This window comes from Oncorhynchus gorbuscha, linkage group LG13 (assembly GCF_021184085.1).
Source record: "Oncorhynchus gorbuscha isolate QuinsamMale2020 ecotype Even-year linkage group LG13, OgorEven_v1.0, whole genome shotgun sequence".
Taxonomy (NCBI): Eukaryota; Metazoa; Chordata; class Actinopteri; order Salmoniformes; family Salmonidae; genus Oncorhynchus; species Oncorhynchus gorbuscha.
The window spans coordinates 70,596,185-70,611,453 of record NC_060185.1 but is presented as its reverse complement, the minus strand read 5'-3'; the positions used below and the strand labels follow the sequence as shown (position 1 = coordinate 70,611,453).

Below are 15,269 nucleotides of genomic sequence, written 5' to 3'. Positions count from 1 at the left end.
CATTAGTGAAGTGGTTCATTGAGTATGTAAAATATCTTGTATTCCTATCGAAACAGTCCTTCCATTTCCTTTATAAAACATAACTTTGATATGCCTTTCAGTTCTCTGTGATAGGCATCTTAAAGAAATCAGTAGAAAACGTAGATGTGTTTAGCCAAGATGAAAAGAAATGCAAAGTTCCTGCCAATCACTTGACCATAGTCGTGTCCCCTCAACCAAAGCAAAACCGTTTTGGTCACATGATACAACTATTAATATTCTCCACACACACCATGAATTAAATATATTTTAGCAGATGAACATCCTTTAGTCCAACGTTTCCCCAAACTCGGTCCCGGGGACCCCAATTGGTGCACGTTTTGGTTTTTGCCCTAAAACTACAGTGGATTCAAATGATCAAAACTTGATGTTTAGTTGATTATATGAATTGGCTGTGTAGTGCTAGGGGGAAAAAACTAAACATGCACCCCCTGGGGTACCTAGGACCGAGTTTGAGAAATCCTGTAGTGCAATACCAGAACAGACAACATCTGCAAAACATGTAAATAGCCTACTGTTATAAGAGGGAAAAATAATCATCAAGCCAAATACTGTTTCATTTTATTTAATAAGCTCGTCATAAATTATTGCACATAAAATATTATTTTCAATAGTTACAAAGTGGACAGCAACTTCTGGTAGCGGCTCAAAAAACAAGAAGGGGGAAGTTCAGGGGTTTCAGTTGAATCTAGACAACACGGGGTTTGAACGGCAGGAGGAGGGGGCAGGATCTTCAAAGACTTGACTAGCATCCTGTTAAGCAGAGGGTAGCCAATCACCCGACTAGCAGCAGCAAACACAATGGTGAAAGATGCGGCTCCAAACCACCAGAGGAGATCCTGTACTATTATGTCAATGTGTTTGACAATAACAGAAAATGGAACAAGGATGGGGAGGATGTATGATAAACTATGATACCAAAACGTGCGGGGGAGTGTCGGAGAAGAGTCAACTTAATCAGATGAAGTAGCAGCCTCTCCTTGCTTTCTCTTGGGGAGAGATGCCACGTGGAGCTACGAAAGCGGCTGAGAGACGACAGGGGGAAGGGTTCAAGCCATCGAGCTGGTTGAAGCAGCAGCTTGTTCAGAGTGCACAACTTGCTCTGTGAGTCCAAAACGCCAATTCCTTCACTTCAACTCCGGAAGTCATCTTCACTTTGGTCATTCCACCAGCCTCCCCCTCCCACAGTCATAGGCCACGGTTGACCAGAGAGCTAGGGGTTCGGTGGGGTTGGGGTGGTGGCGTTGTCCATCGGTGGTCCTACTACCTCACTACAGTCAGTCTGAGGGAGTTTTCAGTTTGTCATGTGCCACATTCAAGGGACCTTCTGCTCAATGTGTCCTACTTAGACATCTGTTGCTGAATGTGGAGCAGGAACTCGTAGTAGGAGAGGGCCGACTCCGACCGGTCCTCTACCAAGTGCTGGAAAAAGCTGGTCTTCGCTGTAGCATCATCCCTATAGGAAGAAGTAATGAAATGGATGAGCATGTGAAATAGGAATGAGAGCATAGTCTGAATAAATGTACAGTCTATTGAAATTCCTTTGATTCTCTAAAAGCTTCTTTGAATTTGTAAGACTTTCTTTCGGGAATAAAACAATTCTCAAAAACGGCCTCTTGGAGTTCATAAGACTTCCTTTTGGTGTGAAGAAATGTCCTATGGTCCTTAGACATGGGTAGGAAACAGATCCTCACAGCAGCCTGTCATAGTGCAACAACACACCGGCATGACGTTAGAATGAACTAAAACAAAGCTCACTAAAGGGGGCCTCCATCCTAGCCGTCCATCAATGACCCTCGCAGTTGCTGCACGTTCACATTGAACATACAGTACCTTTTTTACCACATGAAAAAACTGATGGTTTGCTACATGACATGGACCAAGGCACTTCCTTTGCAACGCACACACCAATTAATCAGACCAGGGGCACTTGACTTACTTCACGACGTGAAGAGTTGAGCTGAAGGGTCTCGAGTCCTGTAGCCAGGCGAGGAGTGCACGCAGTCTGTCAGACAGAGGGGTTTCCAGCTCAGGAATTTGGGTCTGGTATTCATAAAAGAGAAGCAGGGGGAAAAAAAAGAGCCACACCATTGTTTTTACTACTGCTGCACCCTCAAGAAAGACTGTGTGCGTACAGACTCCAGAGACCTAGTGGTTGGTTTCAATGCCAGATCTTCACGTCTCATGCGTGTGTGGTTTAGTGAAATAAGTACGTGTGGTTTGGAATGTGAAGTTCGTACGTGGTTGGTTGGTGCAACACCCCAGTTGTGTGGTATGACACATTATTTGAGGTAGCCACGGCCATTCGTCAAAAAGTAGAACCAAATATAAACAAATGATTAACTAGTCAATGACTCTCTAGCTGAACTAACTGAGTACAGTACTCACTCGTTGTGAAGCACCAGCTGGAGATAAAACACTGAGTTACACACAGCGGTAGATATGTCACATTGTGTCTAATGAAGGTCTGTGCCTCACTAACCATGCTAGTGGGTATAGAAGCATGGTTTGGGCATCCCAACACGTCCCGAATGAACACATCATTACAGCATTTCCCAATCCACAAGTACAAGACCTGGAGAAGAGAACAAAGGCAGCCAATGTAGTGCACATCAGAACAGGATCTTTCGTCACAAATACAAGATTCTTTCCTCCAGTCCCTTCTCTGACGTAATCACTGATCTATACGTGAATGGATACGTGAAAGTGGAGTTACAACCAGTACTGCCTTCACCTATCCAACCTCGTCAGATCTGTTATTATCATGGAAGAACGGATGGAGGAGTGCATTGCTAAAGTCTTCAAACAGAGACAGGTACGTTTTACAAGGACTTTGGTCATATGAGTGAGAGCACAGCAGGACTCACGCTGCCACAGTCCATGAGGAACGCTCCTTCTCTGGTCAGCTTCTCAGCCGTGAGGTGCAGCAGATGAGGCTGGGGCACTATGCAGTCGTTCAGGTGGAGAGCCCCCTGTGGACAGAAAGGGTAATGCAGTATCCGTAATTAGTATACTCGTCACCATCCCAGGTAAACAAAACCAATGTTTCCAGCTGTGAACCAGTCTAAGGCTGCAAATACATAACAAATCAGTATCAGTCCACCATTATAGAATCACTGTGTCTAAGAACTGAACCAAGAACTGTTTTCACTCATTTGCTATATGCAGGATGGGAAATGAACACCTGCCACGCGCGGATCGATTTTGGCATTGGCAGGTAAGAATGACTATTTCACCAGCCACGTTGGCCACAGAACGTTTGAGAAAAGTATGCTTTCAATCCAAAGCTCAAATGTAGAAGTTGGTCGAATTGACCCGAAAGGCTACTGAAGTGTGACTTTGTCCTTGTGCTTCTTGGCTAGTTACATAGTTTTATTCAGACGCTAGATTGCATTTCAATATTAGTTTGAGTTTGCTGCAACTGTCTGCTGCTAGCGGAGAGCAGAGACTCTCCTCTCTGACAGACATGGAGTGTCCCCTTATCATGTTAACGGCCCGCCCCTTAGAGGTAACTGAAAAAAAGTGTATCTAATGACTCAAATAATAACAAATAAAACAAAACAGATTCAAATAGCAACCCTTTGCCTTGACAGCTTTGCACCCTCTTGGCATTCTCTCAACCAGCTTCACCTGGAATGCTTTTCCAACAGTCTTGGAGTTCCTACATATGCTGAGCACTTGTTGGCTGCTTTTCCTTTACTCCGCAGTCAGACTCATCCCAAACCATCTCAATTTGGTTGAGGTCGGGGGGATTGTGGAGGCCAGGTCATCTGATGCAGCACTCCAGCACTCTCCTTCTTGGTAAAATAGCCCTTACACAACCTAGAGGTGTGTTAGGTCATTGTCCTGTTGAAAAATAGCCCCACTGAGCCAAAGTCAGATGGGATGGCATATCGCTGCAGAATGCTGAGGTAGCCATGCTGGTTAAGTGTGCCTTGAATTGTTAATAAATCACAGACAGTGTCACCAGCAAAGTACCCCCACACCATAACACCACCTCCTCCATGCTTTATGGTGGGAACCACACATGCGGAGATCATCCGTTCACCCACACCGCATCTCACAAAGACACAGCGGTTGGGACAAATTTCCACAGGTCTAATATCCATTGCTCGTGATTCTTGGCCCAAGCAAGTCTCTTCTTATTGGTGTCCTTTAGTAGTGGTTTCTTTGCAGCAATTCGACCATGAAGGCCTGATTCACGCAGTCCTGAGGTGTCTGTTTAACTCTGAAGCATTTATTTGGGCTGCAATTTCTGAGGCTGGTAGCTAATAATCTTATCCTCTGCAGCAGAGGTAACTCTGGGTTTTCCTTCCCTGTGGCGGTCCTCATGACAGCCAGTTGCATCATAGCGCTTGATGGTATTTGCGACTGCACATGACCTTTCAAAGTTCTTGAAATGTTCCGTATTGATGGACCTTCATGTCTTAAAGTAATGATAAGACTGTTGTTTCTCTATACTTATTTGAGCTGTTCTTGCTTTAATATGGACTTGGCATTTTACCAAATTGGGCTATCTTCTGTATACCCCCCTACCCTGTCACAACACAACTGACTTGCTGAAACGCATTAAGGAAAGAATTTCCACAAATTAACTTTTAATAAGGCACACCTGTGAATTGAAATGCATTCCAGGTGACTACCTCATGAAGCTGGTTGAGAGAATGCCAAGAGTGTGCAGCTGTCATGAAGGCAAAGGGTGGCTACATTGAAGAATCTCAAACAATATATATATTTTGATTTGTTGGAACACATTTTTGGTTACTACATGATTCCATGTGTGATTTCATAGTTTTGATGTCTTTCATTTACATTTACATTTAAGTCATTTAGCAGACGCTCTTATCCAGAGCGACTTACGTAGACAATAGTAAAAACAAAGAAAAACCCTTGAATGAGTAAGTATTTTGGCTGGTTAAAAAAAATCTGAGTGGCTGGTAGGTTTTTACCTCATCTAAAGGTGAACCAAAAAGTTATTTCCCACATGTGTAGATCATAACACTAGGGGTCAGTGGAGAGTTGATTTTGGATCAGTTGTTAAAAGCAGAGTGTAGGTGTGATCTCTCACCTGGTCTGACATGGTGTCCAGGCGGTAGAGGTCGGGGTGGACCGCACGCATGATCTGTTGCAGCGGCTGGCTCTTGAACTCACACATGGCGAAGACACGCTCGTCAAGCTTGGTGCTGGTCCCCATGCGCAGTGCTTTCTGTTTCGGTGGAGAGGAAGAGGAAATAGGAGAAGAGGGAACACAGACTCATGAGAAGGGGTGGCATTGACAGCTTCCTTCTAACTTAACTAGTGACTGAGATAAACAGTACATACAAACGAAAATAGGCCCACTTGTAAAAAAATATACAAAGTTTTACAAAATAAAGTAATATTCCAACATGGCTCTACTCTAGGACCTAGGTCATTCACAGTGATTTGAAAGGCTAATACATGGACTACTGAAATAGATCAACTCAGCCACAAATTCGCATTCAAATATTTGCCTCTAAAAAACAACATTTGAATAATATTCAAATCTATTTTGCATACATTTAAAGTCAGCTGGACTGTTTTCCCGAGAAAATTCGTGACAGCCTTATCCTAAAATGTATTAAATAGTTTTCCCCCCTCATCAATTTAAACACAATAATGAGAAAGCAAAAAACAGGTTTAGAATTTTCTAAACCATAATAAGTATTCAGACCCTTTATACTCAATACTTTGTTGAAGCCCCTTTGGCAGCGATTACAGCCTCAAGTCTTCTTGGGTATGACGCAACAAGCTTGGCACACCTGTATTTGGGGCGTTTTACCTATTCTTCTCTGCAGATCCTCTCAAGCTGTCAGGTTGGATGAGGAGCGTCGCTGCACAGCTATTTTCATGTCTCTCCCGAGGATGTTCGATCAGGTTCAAGTGCAGGCTCTGGCTGGGCCACTCAAGGGCATTCAGAGACTTGTCCAGAAGCCACTCCTGCGTTGTCTTGGCTGTGTGCTTAGGATCATTGTCCTGTTAGAAGGTGAACCTTCATCCCAGTCTGAGGTCCTGAGCACTCTGGAGCAGGTATTCATCAAGGACCTCTCTGTACTTTGCTCCGTTCATCTTTCCCTCGATCCTGACTAGTCCTCCCGTCCCTGCCAGTGAAAAAAATCTCCACAGCATGCCGCTGCCAGCACCATGCTTCACCATAGGGAAGGTGCCAGGTTTCCTCCAGAAGTGATGCTTGGCATTCAGGCCTAAGAGTTCAATCCTGGTGTCATCAGACCAGAGAATGTTGTTTCTCATGATCTGAGTGTTTAGGTGCCTTTTGGCAAACTCCAAGAGGGCTGTCATGTGCCTTCTACTGAGGGAGTAGCTTCCATCTGCCCACTTTACCATAAAGGCTGGATTGGGGGAGTGCTGCAAAGATAGTTGTCTTTCTGGAAGGTTCTCCCATCTCCAGAGGAATCGGATTGTTGGTCATCTCCCTGACCAAGACCCTTCTCCCCCGATCGCTCAGTTTGGCCAGCTATAGGAAGAGTCTTGGTTGTTCCAAACTTCTTTCATTTGAGAATGATGGAGGCCTCTGTGTTCTTGGGGACCTTCAACGCTGCAGACGTGTTTGGGTACCATTCCCCAGAACTGTGCCTCGACACCATTCTGTCTCTGAGCTCTACGGACAATTCCTTCGACCTCATGGCTTAGTTTTTGCAATGACATGCACTGGCAATTGTTGGACTTTATATAGACAGGTGTGTGCCTTTCCAAATCATGTCCAATCAATTGAATTTTACACAGACTGACTAATCAAGTTGTAGAAACATCAAGGATAATCAAAGGAAACAGGATGCACCTGAGCGCAATGTTGTCTCATAGCAAAGTGTCTGAATACTAATTTGCCAAAATTTCTCCAAACCTGTTACTTGCTTTGTCAATATGGGATGTTGTGTGTAGATTGATAAGGGGATTATTATTATTTTTAAATCCATTTTAGAATAAGTCTGACGTAACAAAATGTGGAAAAAGGGAAGGGGTCTGAATACTTTCCGAATGCACTGTAAATATAGGCTAAAACGCCGGTCATGTTTGACAAATACAATATAAGATAATTAACATTAATGGCTCAAGGCTTGACTGTCGACACGGTTCGTTCAGATCAAAAGGTCAAAAGAGAAAGGCCAGTGCCTGTTGCACACGGCACATCACCCACCTTGCAATCTGAGCAGAGGCAGTCCGCAATTTAAAAAAATATTTAACCATAAACTTGTTTAAAATGTAATAACTTGTTTTTTTTTTATAACTTATTTATTGAATAAATTATTTTAGAGTGTGACCAAATAATGGGCTGGTGTCACCAACTGAAAAAGTCAGTGGAGCCCTGTTATGCAAATAAACAATAGTTTACCAACATGTTAAGCTAAACTTTCAGATCTGTTGCATCAGCCTCATTGGTTAAATCATTTTTTGGTGTTTGTATGAATTTTGGATCTATCATCCAGACTATTTTTTATTGTCCCCGGGACAACCTTAGATGTATGTGTGTGTTGGGGCATATGTACACATACCCGAGATGTTTCTATGTGTACAGTCCTGTCTGCAGACTGTGTTTGTGTGTGTAGCGCACAGACTGACCTGTTTGAGTAGTGCCAGCACGTAGAGGGGGAAGAGACACAGGGCTGCAGGGGCGATAAGACCAGACTGCTGGATATTAGATACGGTGTTCTTGTATGCACTCAGAGAGTCCACCACCGCATTCACCAGGGCATCCCGGGCATCCGACAGGCTTGACGATATCGACCGGTCAATGGCTGTTCATAGAAATGGAAAAATCAGGTCCCATGAACAAATACAGCATGTGTGTGAGCGAGAGAGCGAGAGAGCGAGAGAGAGAGATATACACACACTCACCCATGTTGGCTAGAAGGCAGGTGATGGCCTGAACGTCAGCCCCGGCATATACATCACTAAGCTGGCTCACCACTGGCAGACACAGAGTATGGACCCTGATCCGCCTCTTCCCTAAGAGGACGTAGAGAGGGTCACAGAAAGAATTAGAGAAGGGCGTAGACTCTTTGTTAGATGATACTAAAATAACTGTCTAGAAACAAATAATTAATTTTGGTAAAAGTAAAAAAGTGGAATGACTTCTCTACGAGCATTTCAAATATGACTAAAACTATTTCCACAATTAATTAAAATGTGAGAAGGTTGAAGAGATTAAACTGTGTGTGCGCGAATGTGTGTACCTTTGCTGGAGGTGTACAGCAGCGCAGACTGGAAGCAGGCCAGTGAGGTGTCGGCCAGGCTCTCTTCTATAGACATCTGCACGGCGAAGCCCGAGTCTGGGTTGATGTTGGCCAGGGACAGCAGGTCCGTCGAGCGCACAAAGAAGTTCCCGTGGAACGTGTGGATGGACAAGCCTGTCAACCAAGGAGAGAGGAGACCGACATATTTACTAATGATAACCACTAAATAGATATGGAAATGGTCAATAAATGTATTACAATGACGCGGCTAATTCATGGATTTTTCCCGCCTTCACAAGATTCATGCCATCAAACAAACTGAGCACCGTCACATAATGTGACGTAAATCGAGCGCACTCAAACTTCCCATCATTCTGATTACGGTAGTAATTTTGTCACCCTCATCATGGCAAAGACACGGAGAAATGCATATGATGCAGCTTTCAAGTTGAAGGCGATCGATCTGGCTGTTGGAAAAGGAAATAGAGCTGTTGCACGGGAGCTTGGCCTTAATGAGTCGATGATAAGACGTTGGAAACAGCAGCGTGAGGAACTGACTCAGTGCAAAAAGACAACAAAAGCTTTCAGAGGGAAGAAAAGCAGATGGCCCGAATTATAAAATGAGCTTGAAGACTGGGTCAACACAAAGATAGCAGACGGCCGAGGTGTTTCAACTGTGCAGATCCGACTGAAAGCCAAAACAAATCGCCACCGCAATGAAGATTGAGGATTTTAGAGGTGGACCATCGTGGTGTCTAGGATTTATGAGACGTAAAGGCCTGTCCATCAGGGTACGGACAAGTCTGTGTCAGCAGCTCCCTCCCGACTACGAGGAAAACGTTTCAAACTTCTGCATATTCACTGATGCAAAGATAGAGGAGCATTCCATCGGCCCGCCCGACATCATAAATATGGATGAGGTTCCTCTGACGTTTGACCTGCCTCTCACTCGGACTGTCAACAGGAAAGGTGAATCATCCGTCACGCTGAAAACAACTGGGCATGAAAAAATGCACTTCACCTGTGTTCTGAGCTGCACGGCATCGGGAGAAAAGCTTCCACCGATGTTAATTTTTAAACGCATGACGATGCCAAAAGAAAAATTCCCGAGAGGAATTGTTATGAAAGTCAACAAGAAAGGATGGTTGACGGAAGGCCTAATGCATGAATGGCACACGGAGTGTTACGGCAAGCGACCGGGAGGATTCTTTCACAAGAACAAGGCATTGCTCATGTTGGACAACATGAGGGCCCACATAACAGATTCTGTGAAAGAAGCCATCAAGAGGACAAACTCAATTCCAGCTGTGATTCCTGGGGGCACAACAAAGTATTTGCAGCCACTCGACATCAGTGTAAATCGTGCATTTAAGGTGGCGCTCCGTGTTCAGTGGGAGGCTTGGATGACAAGTGGGGAGAAATCCTTCACTAAAACAGGCCGCATGCAAAGAGCCCCTTATGGTCAAGTCTGCCAGTGGGTCCTGACAGCGTGGAGCATTGTCAAAAAAATCTACTATCATCAACGGGTTTCGAAAGGCTGGACTACTGCTTGTTGTTGAGGGCAGTTCAGCGGGGTATTTGCCTCCGTATGAAAGTGACGAGAGCGACAATGAAAACGATCCAACATCGAATGAAGCAATTCTGAGGCTATTTAACTCCCGACACCGAAGGAGATGACTTCAGTGCACAGGAGGAGGAAGATAGTGACCAATGACTTTCTTGGTAGGCTACTGTTTAATTTTTGTTACAAGCCGTGTTTTGTTAAAGCCAATTTATTTTTGTTACAAGCCGTGTTTCGTTAAAGCCAATTTATTTTTGTTACAAGCCGTGTTTCGTTAAAGCCAATTTATTTTTGTTACAAGCCGTGTTTCGTTAAAGCCAATTTATTTTTGTTACAAGCCGTGTTTCGTTTAAAGGCTGTGTAAAAGTTCATTTGTTTCAATGTACCGGTAGGCACCTGCGGCTTAGACATGTGCGGCGTATTTATGTACAAAATACATATTTTTTAATAATTCAGTGGGTGCGGTTTATATTCAGGTGCGCTTAATAGTCCAGAAATGACGGTACTGTTCATTTTGGCAAGTGACAACAGTAACTTTCAGAAAGGAAATAAAACCGCTAAAAGACAAGACACACACAACAACAAAAAACCTGGAAGTAGTTTACGGTTGCAAAAATCGTAACAACTACATACTTGCCTACATCTTTGAGACCTACCTTTGGTGCAGCGTATCCTCATAACGGCCTCGAAGCCGATCTTCCTGGTGAGGTAGCGCTCCAGATCCTTCTGGAACTTGTCCAGCTGGGCTGGGTTGTGAACGTGGTGCAACGAGGGGTAGTAGAAGATACTGCCCGCTGAGAACTTAGACATACAGGCTGGACCGAGGAGAGGGACAGAGGATGCCGTGGTCAGCCCTATGTTCAAAGTTTACCCTAAAGACTGCTATATTCTATTTTATCATGAGATTTTGTCTGTTTTTTTTTCAGCTAAAGAATGGTCGGTCACGTCTTACCTAGTGAGGCCAGGTCACAGTACTGGGAGCTGAGGAGGAACAGGTCCACTCCTATCTGTTGGCCAGAACAGTCCAGGGCCAGCTTCTTGTAGAAGTCTGTGGCTGGGCCCAGGTGTTGGGCCCCCTGTCACAACATAATATGCACAATAGACTTCTTAGACAACTGGAACCTTACGTCACAGAACCATACTCAGGCATTTGGCTGTAACAGCAGAGGGCGCACCCCCCTATCCACATCGATGGGACAGCAGTGGAAAATGTAGAAAGCTTCAATTTCTTCGGCGTACACATCACGGACAAACTGAAATGGTCCACCCACACAGACAGCGTGGTGAAGGCGGCGCAATAGCGCCTCCTCAACCTCAGGAGGCTGAAGAAATTTGGCTTGTCACCAAAAACACTCAAACTTTAACAGATGCATAATTGAGAGCATCCTGTCGGGCTGAATCACCGCCTGGTAAGGCAACTGCACCTCCCTCAACCGCAAGTCTCTCCAGAGGCATCACCGGGGGCAACCTACCTGCCCTCCAGGACACCTACAGCACCCGATGTCACAGGAAGGCCAAAAATATCATCAAGGACAACAACCACCTGAGCCACTGCCTGTTCACCCGCTATCATCCAGAAGGCGAGGTCAGTACAGGTGCATCAAAGCTGGGACCGAGAGACTGAAAAGCAGCTTCTATCTCAAGACCATCAGACTGTTAAACAGCCACCACTAACAGAGAGGATGCAGCCTACATACAGACTCGATTCATTGGTCACTTTAATAAATGGAACACTAGTCACTTTAATAATGTTTACAAATCTTATATTACTCATCTCAAATGTATATACTGTATTTTATACCATCTATTGCATCTTGCCTATGCCGCTCGGTCATCCATATATTTATATGTACATATTCCTATGCCCTCCCTTTAGATGTGTGTATTAGGTAGTTGTTGTGGAATTGTTAGATTACTTGTTAGATATTGCTACACGGTCAGAACTAGAAGTACAAGCACTTCGCTACACTCGCATTAACATCTGCTAACCATGTGTATGTGACCAATAAAATGTAATTTAATTTTGTGTGTGTACACTACCAGTCAAACGTTTGGACACACCTACCGATTCAAGGGTTTTTCTTTATTTGGACTATTTTCTACACTGTAGAATAGTAATGACGACAATGAATATCACATATGAAAAACAAATGATAGTGCCACTAAGCCAAAACCAGATGGGATGGCGTATCGCTGCAGAATGCTGTGGTAGCCATGCTGGTTAAATGTTTATTGAATTCTAAATAAATCACCAACAGTGTCACTAGCAAAGCACCCCCACACCACCTCCTCCATGTTTCACGGTGGGAACCACACATGCGGAGATCATCTGTTCACCTACTCCGCGTCTCACAAAGACACGGCGGTTGGAACAAAAAATCTCCAATTTGGACTCATCAGACCAAATGACAGATTTCCACTAGTTTATTGTCCATTGCTTATGTTTCTTGGCCCAAGCAAGTCTCTTCCTCTTATTGGTGTTCTTTAGTAGTGGTTTCTTTGCAGCAATCCGACCATGGAGGCCTTATTGACGCAGTCTCCTCTTTACAGTTGATGTTGAGATGTGTCTTACTTGAACTCAGTGAAGAATTGTTTTTGCTGCAATCTGAGGCTGATAACTCTAATGAATGTATCCTCGGAGGAAGAGGTCTTCCTTTCCTGTGGCAGTCCTCATGACAGCCAGTTTCATCCTAGCGCAAAATTCTCGGGATTGACTGACCTTCATATCTTCGTTGTTTCTAGTATTTGAGCGTCCTTCGCATAATTTGGCCTTGGTCTTTTACCAAATAGGGCTAAGAGAAACGACAGTCCATCATTACTTTAAGACAAAGGTCAGTCAATCCGGAAAATGCCAAGAAAACCATCAAGCGCTAATATGAAACTGGCTCAAGAGGACCACCACAGGAAAGGAAATCATCACCGTCAGTGATTTATTTAGAATTCAAGGCACACTTAACCAGCATGGCTACCACAGCATTCTGCAGCCATACACCATCCAATCTGGTTTGCACTTAGTGGAACTATCATTCGTTTTCCAACAGGACAATGACCCAACACACCTACAGGCTATGTAAAGGCTTTTGACCAAGAAGGAGAGTGATGAGTGCTGCATCAGATGACCCGGTATCCAATCACCCGACCTCAACACCATTGAGATGGTCTGGGATGAGTTGGATCAGAGTGAAGGAAAAGCAGCCAACAAGTGCTCAGCATATGTGGGAACTACTTCAAGGCTGTTGGAAAAGCATTCCAGGTGAAGCTGGCTGAGAGAATGCCAAGCGTGGCTACTTTGAAGAATCTCAAATATATTTTGATTTGAATACTTTTTTGGTTACTACATGATTCCATAAGTGTTATTTCATAGTTTTGATGTCTTCACTATTATTCTACAATGTAGAAAATAGTATAGATAAAGACAAACCCTTGAATGTGTAGGTGTCCAAACTTTTGACTGGTACTATGTTTGTGTGTGTGTCATGCCTGTGTGACTCAGCACTCATACCTTGGTACTGGACCTCTGATTGGGGTCCTCCCGGGACTGCAACAGGCCTGGGCCCAGCGTGGGTAGCTGGGTCTGGAACACGGAGACGCGCCCCCCCGTGGGGGACATGAGTTTGTAGGCAGCCTGCAGCGCCGGGCCCAGGGCACTGTGGGTCTCCCTGGTCTGGCTAAACATGCTGTGTAGGGAGGTCAACAGTACCCTCACCAGCTGGGAGAGGGGGGGAGAGGAGGAGAGGGAGAAAGGAGAGAGAGGGAGGGAAAGAGAGCAGTCCAAATCACTAAAAAAAGGCACACACAATCAAAAAAATACTATCACACTAAAGCAACCATACATTGTCAAAAACACACGAAGACTCTCACCTTCACACGCCAGTCAAGAAAACCAGCCTGTGATGACACCAGTAAACACAAATAGTTGCACACATTCTCAGTCAAATAAAAACCTTTACCGCTCTGCTTTCCTTCAGGTTCACCAGGAGACTGTCGTCGGTTGGAATGAAGATATCTACAAAAACAGAACCAAGACGGAATAATTTAATGTATCACAGCTCCAATTCAATTTCCTTAGATATTTAACTTGGAGAAAACCAACAAAAAAAACATCATTATTTCAACCATCAGTAAATAAGTGACAGGTCAGTTTGAGGGAGGGGGGATGCAGTCATCAATACTACACTGTTGCCTTGCCAAGAGTTGTTTAGCAAGATAACATGTTGGCTAGAGCACAAACCGACTGACATTTCTAGGGAGTGGACCTGAAGATGGATCAGGGGAGCTGACTGAAAGAACACACACCGTCGATGTCGGAGACCACCAACATCTGGGGCTGTGAGAGGCTCTCGTGGAGGTTGTAGAAATGGATGGTGCTGTTGAAGGTGATGAAGCCAACTCGGGTGCGCGTGTCCCCAGGGATCCTGAAACACAGACAGAACCCCCAGAGAGTCACCCTAGCCTCCAGCGTATAACAGTACCGGACAATGGAAATGGCAGAATCTCTCTCGGCTTTGACAATGGAATTCTGGTGAACTCATTTCCACGTCAAAAAGTGGGATTATCGATTTGGCATTATGGAGTTGATGTGACAGATCTTCCAGACATTGAAACCAGCAGGGAACAGTTGTCAGAGCTAGTTTTGTTTGGTTACGACAAAGAACAATTTAATTTCCTGGGAAAATCTGGAATAACAGTCCTGTTCAAGTATTCCATGTCCCTTTTCCTGGCGAGAAAAACTAGATATACAGATGAAGTCGGAAGTTTACATACACCTTAGCCAAATACATTTAAACTCAGTTTTTCACAATTCCTGACATATAATCCAAGTAAAAATGCCCTGTTTTAGGTCAGTTAAGATCGCCACTTTATTTCAAGAATGTGAAATGTCAGAATAAGAGAGAGAATTATTTATTTCAGTTTTTATTTCTTTCATCACATTCCCAATGGGTCAGATGTTAACATACAGTGGGACAAAAAAGTATTTAGTCAGCCACCAATTGTGCAAGTTCTCCCACTTAAAAAGATGAGGCCTGTAATTTTCATCATAGGTACACAAACTATGAGACGAAAAAAAATCCAGAAAATCACATTGTAGGATTTTTTATGAATTTATTTGCAAATTATGGTGGAAAATAAGTATTTGGTCAATAACAAAAGTTTCTCAATACTTTGTTATATACCCTTTGTTGGCAATGACAGAGGTCAAACGTTTTCTGTAAGTCTTCACAAGGTTTTCACACACTTTTTTGCCCCATTGTATAATTAATTAGTATTCAGTAGCATTGCCTTTAAATTGTTTAACTTCGTTGGAATTTTTCAGGTAGCCTTGCACAAGCTTCCCACAATAAGTTGGGTGAATTTTGGCCCATTCCTCCTGACAGAGCTGGTGTAACTGTGTCAAGTTCGTAGGCCTCCTTGCTCACACACACTTTTTCAGTTCTGCCCAAAACAATTCTATAGAATTG

General features: G+C 44.0%; 1 protein-coding gene across 2 annotated transcripts in view; it reads right to left on the bottom strand.

Annotated features, from left to right (window-relative positions):
* Positions 1–588: 588 nt before the first annotated feature.
* Positions 589–15,269, bottom strand: part of LOC123993462 (protein transport protein Sec24B-like) — a 34,294-nt gene continuing 19,613 nt past the window's right edge. For both annotated transcript variants that reach the window (XM_046295635.1, XM_046295636.1), the window contains 13 exons: positions 14,107–14,225; positions 13,761–13,816; positions 13,313–13,519; positions 10,763–10,886; positions 10,467–10,625; positions 8,250–8,423; positions 7,912–8,022; positions 7,636–7,811; positions 5,108–5,245; positions 2,907–3,011; positions 2,522–2,614; positions 1,979–2,082; positions 589–1,495 (listed from right to left, as the gene is read on the bottom strand). In XM_046295635.1, the coding sequence (XP_046151591.1) occupies positions 1,381–1,495; positions 1,979–2,082; positions 2,522–2,614; positions 2,907–3,011; positions 5,108–5,245; positions 7,636–7,811; positions 7,912–8,022; positions 8,250–8,423; positions 10,467–10,625; positions 10,763–10,886; positions 13,313–13,519; positions 13,761–13,816; positions 14,107–14,225 (1,681 nt within the window). In that variant the 3' untranslated portion in view covers positions 589–1,380. The remainder of the gene's footprint in view (positions 1,496–1,978; positions 2,083–2,521; positions 2,615–2,906; positions 3,012–5,107; positions 5,246–7,635; positions 7,812–7,911; positions 8,023–8,249; positions 8,424–10,466; positions 10,626–10,762; positions 10,887–13,312; positions 13,520–13,760; positions 13,817–14,106; positions 14,226–15,269) is intronic.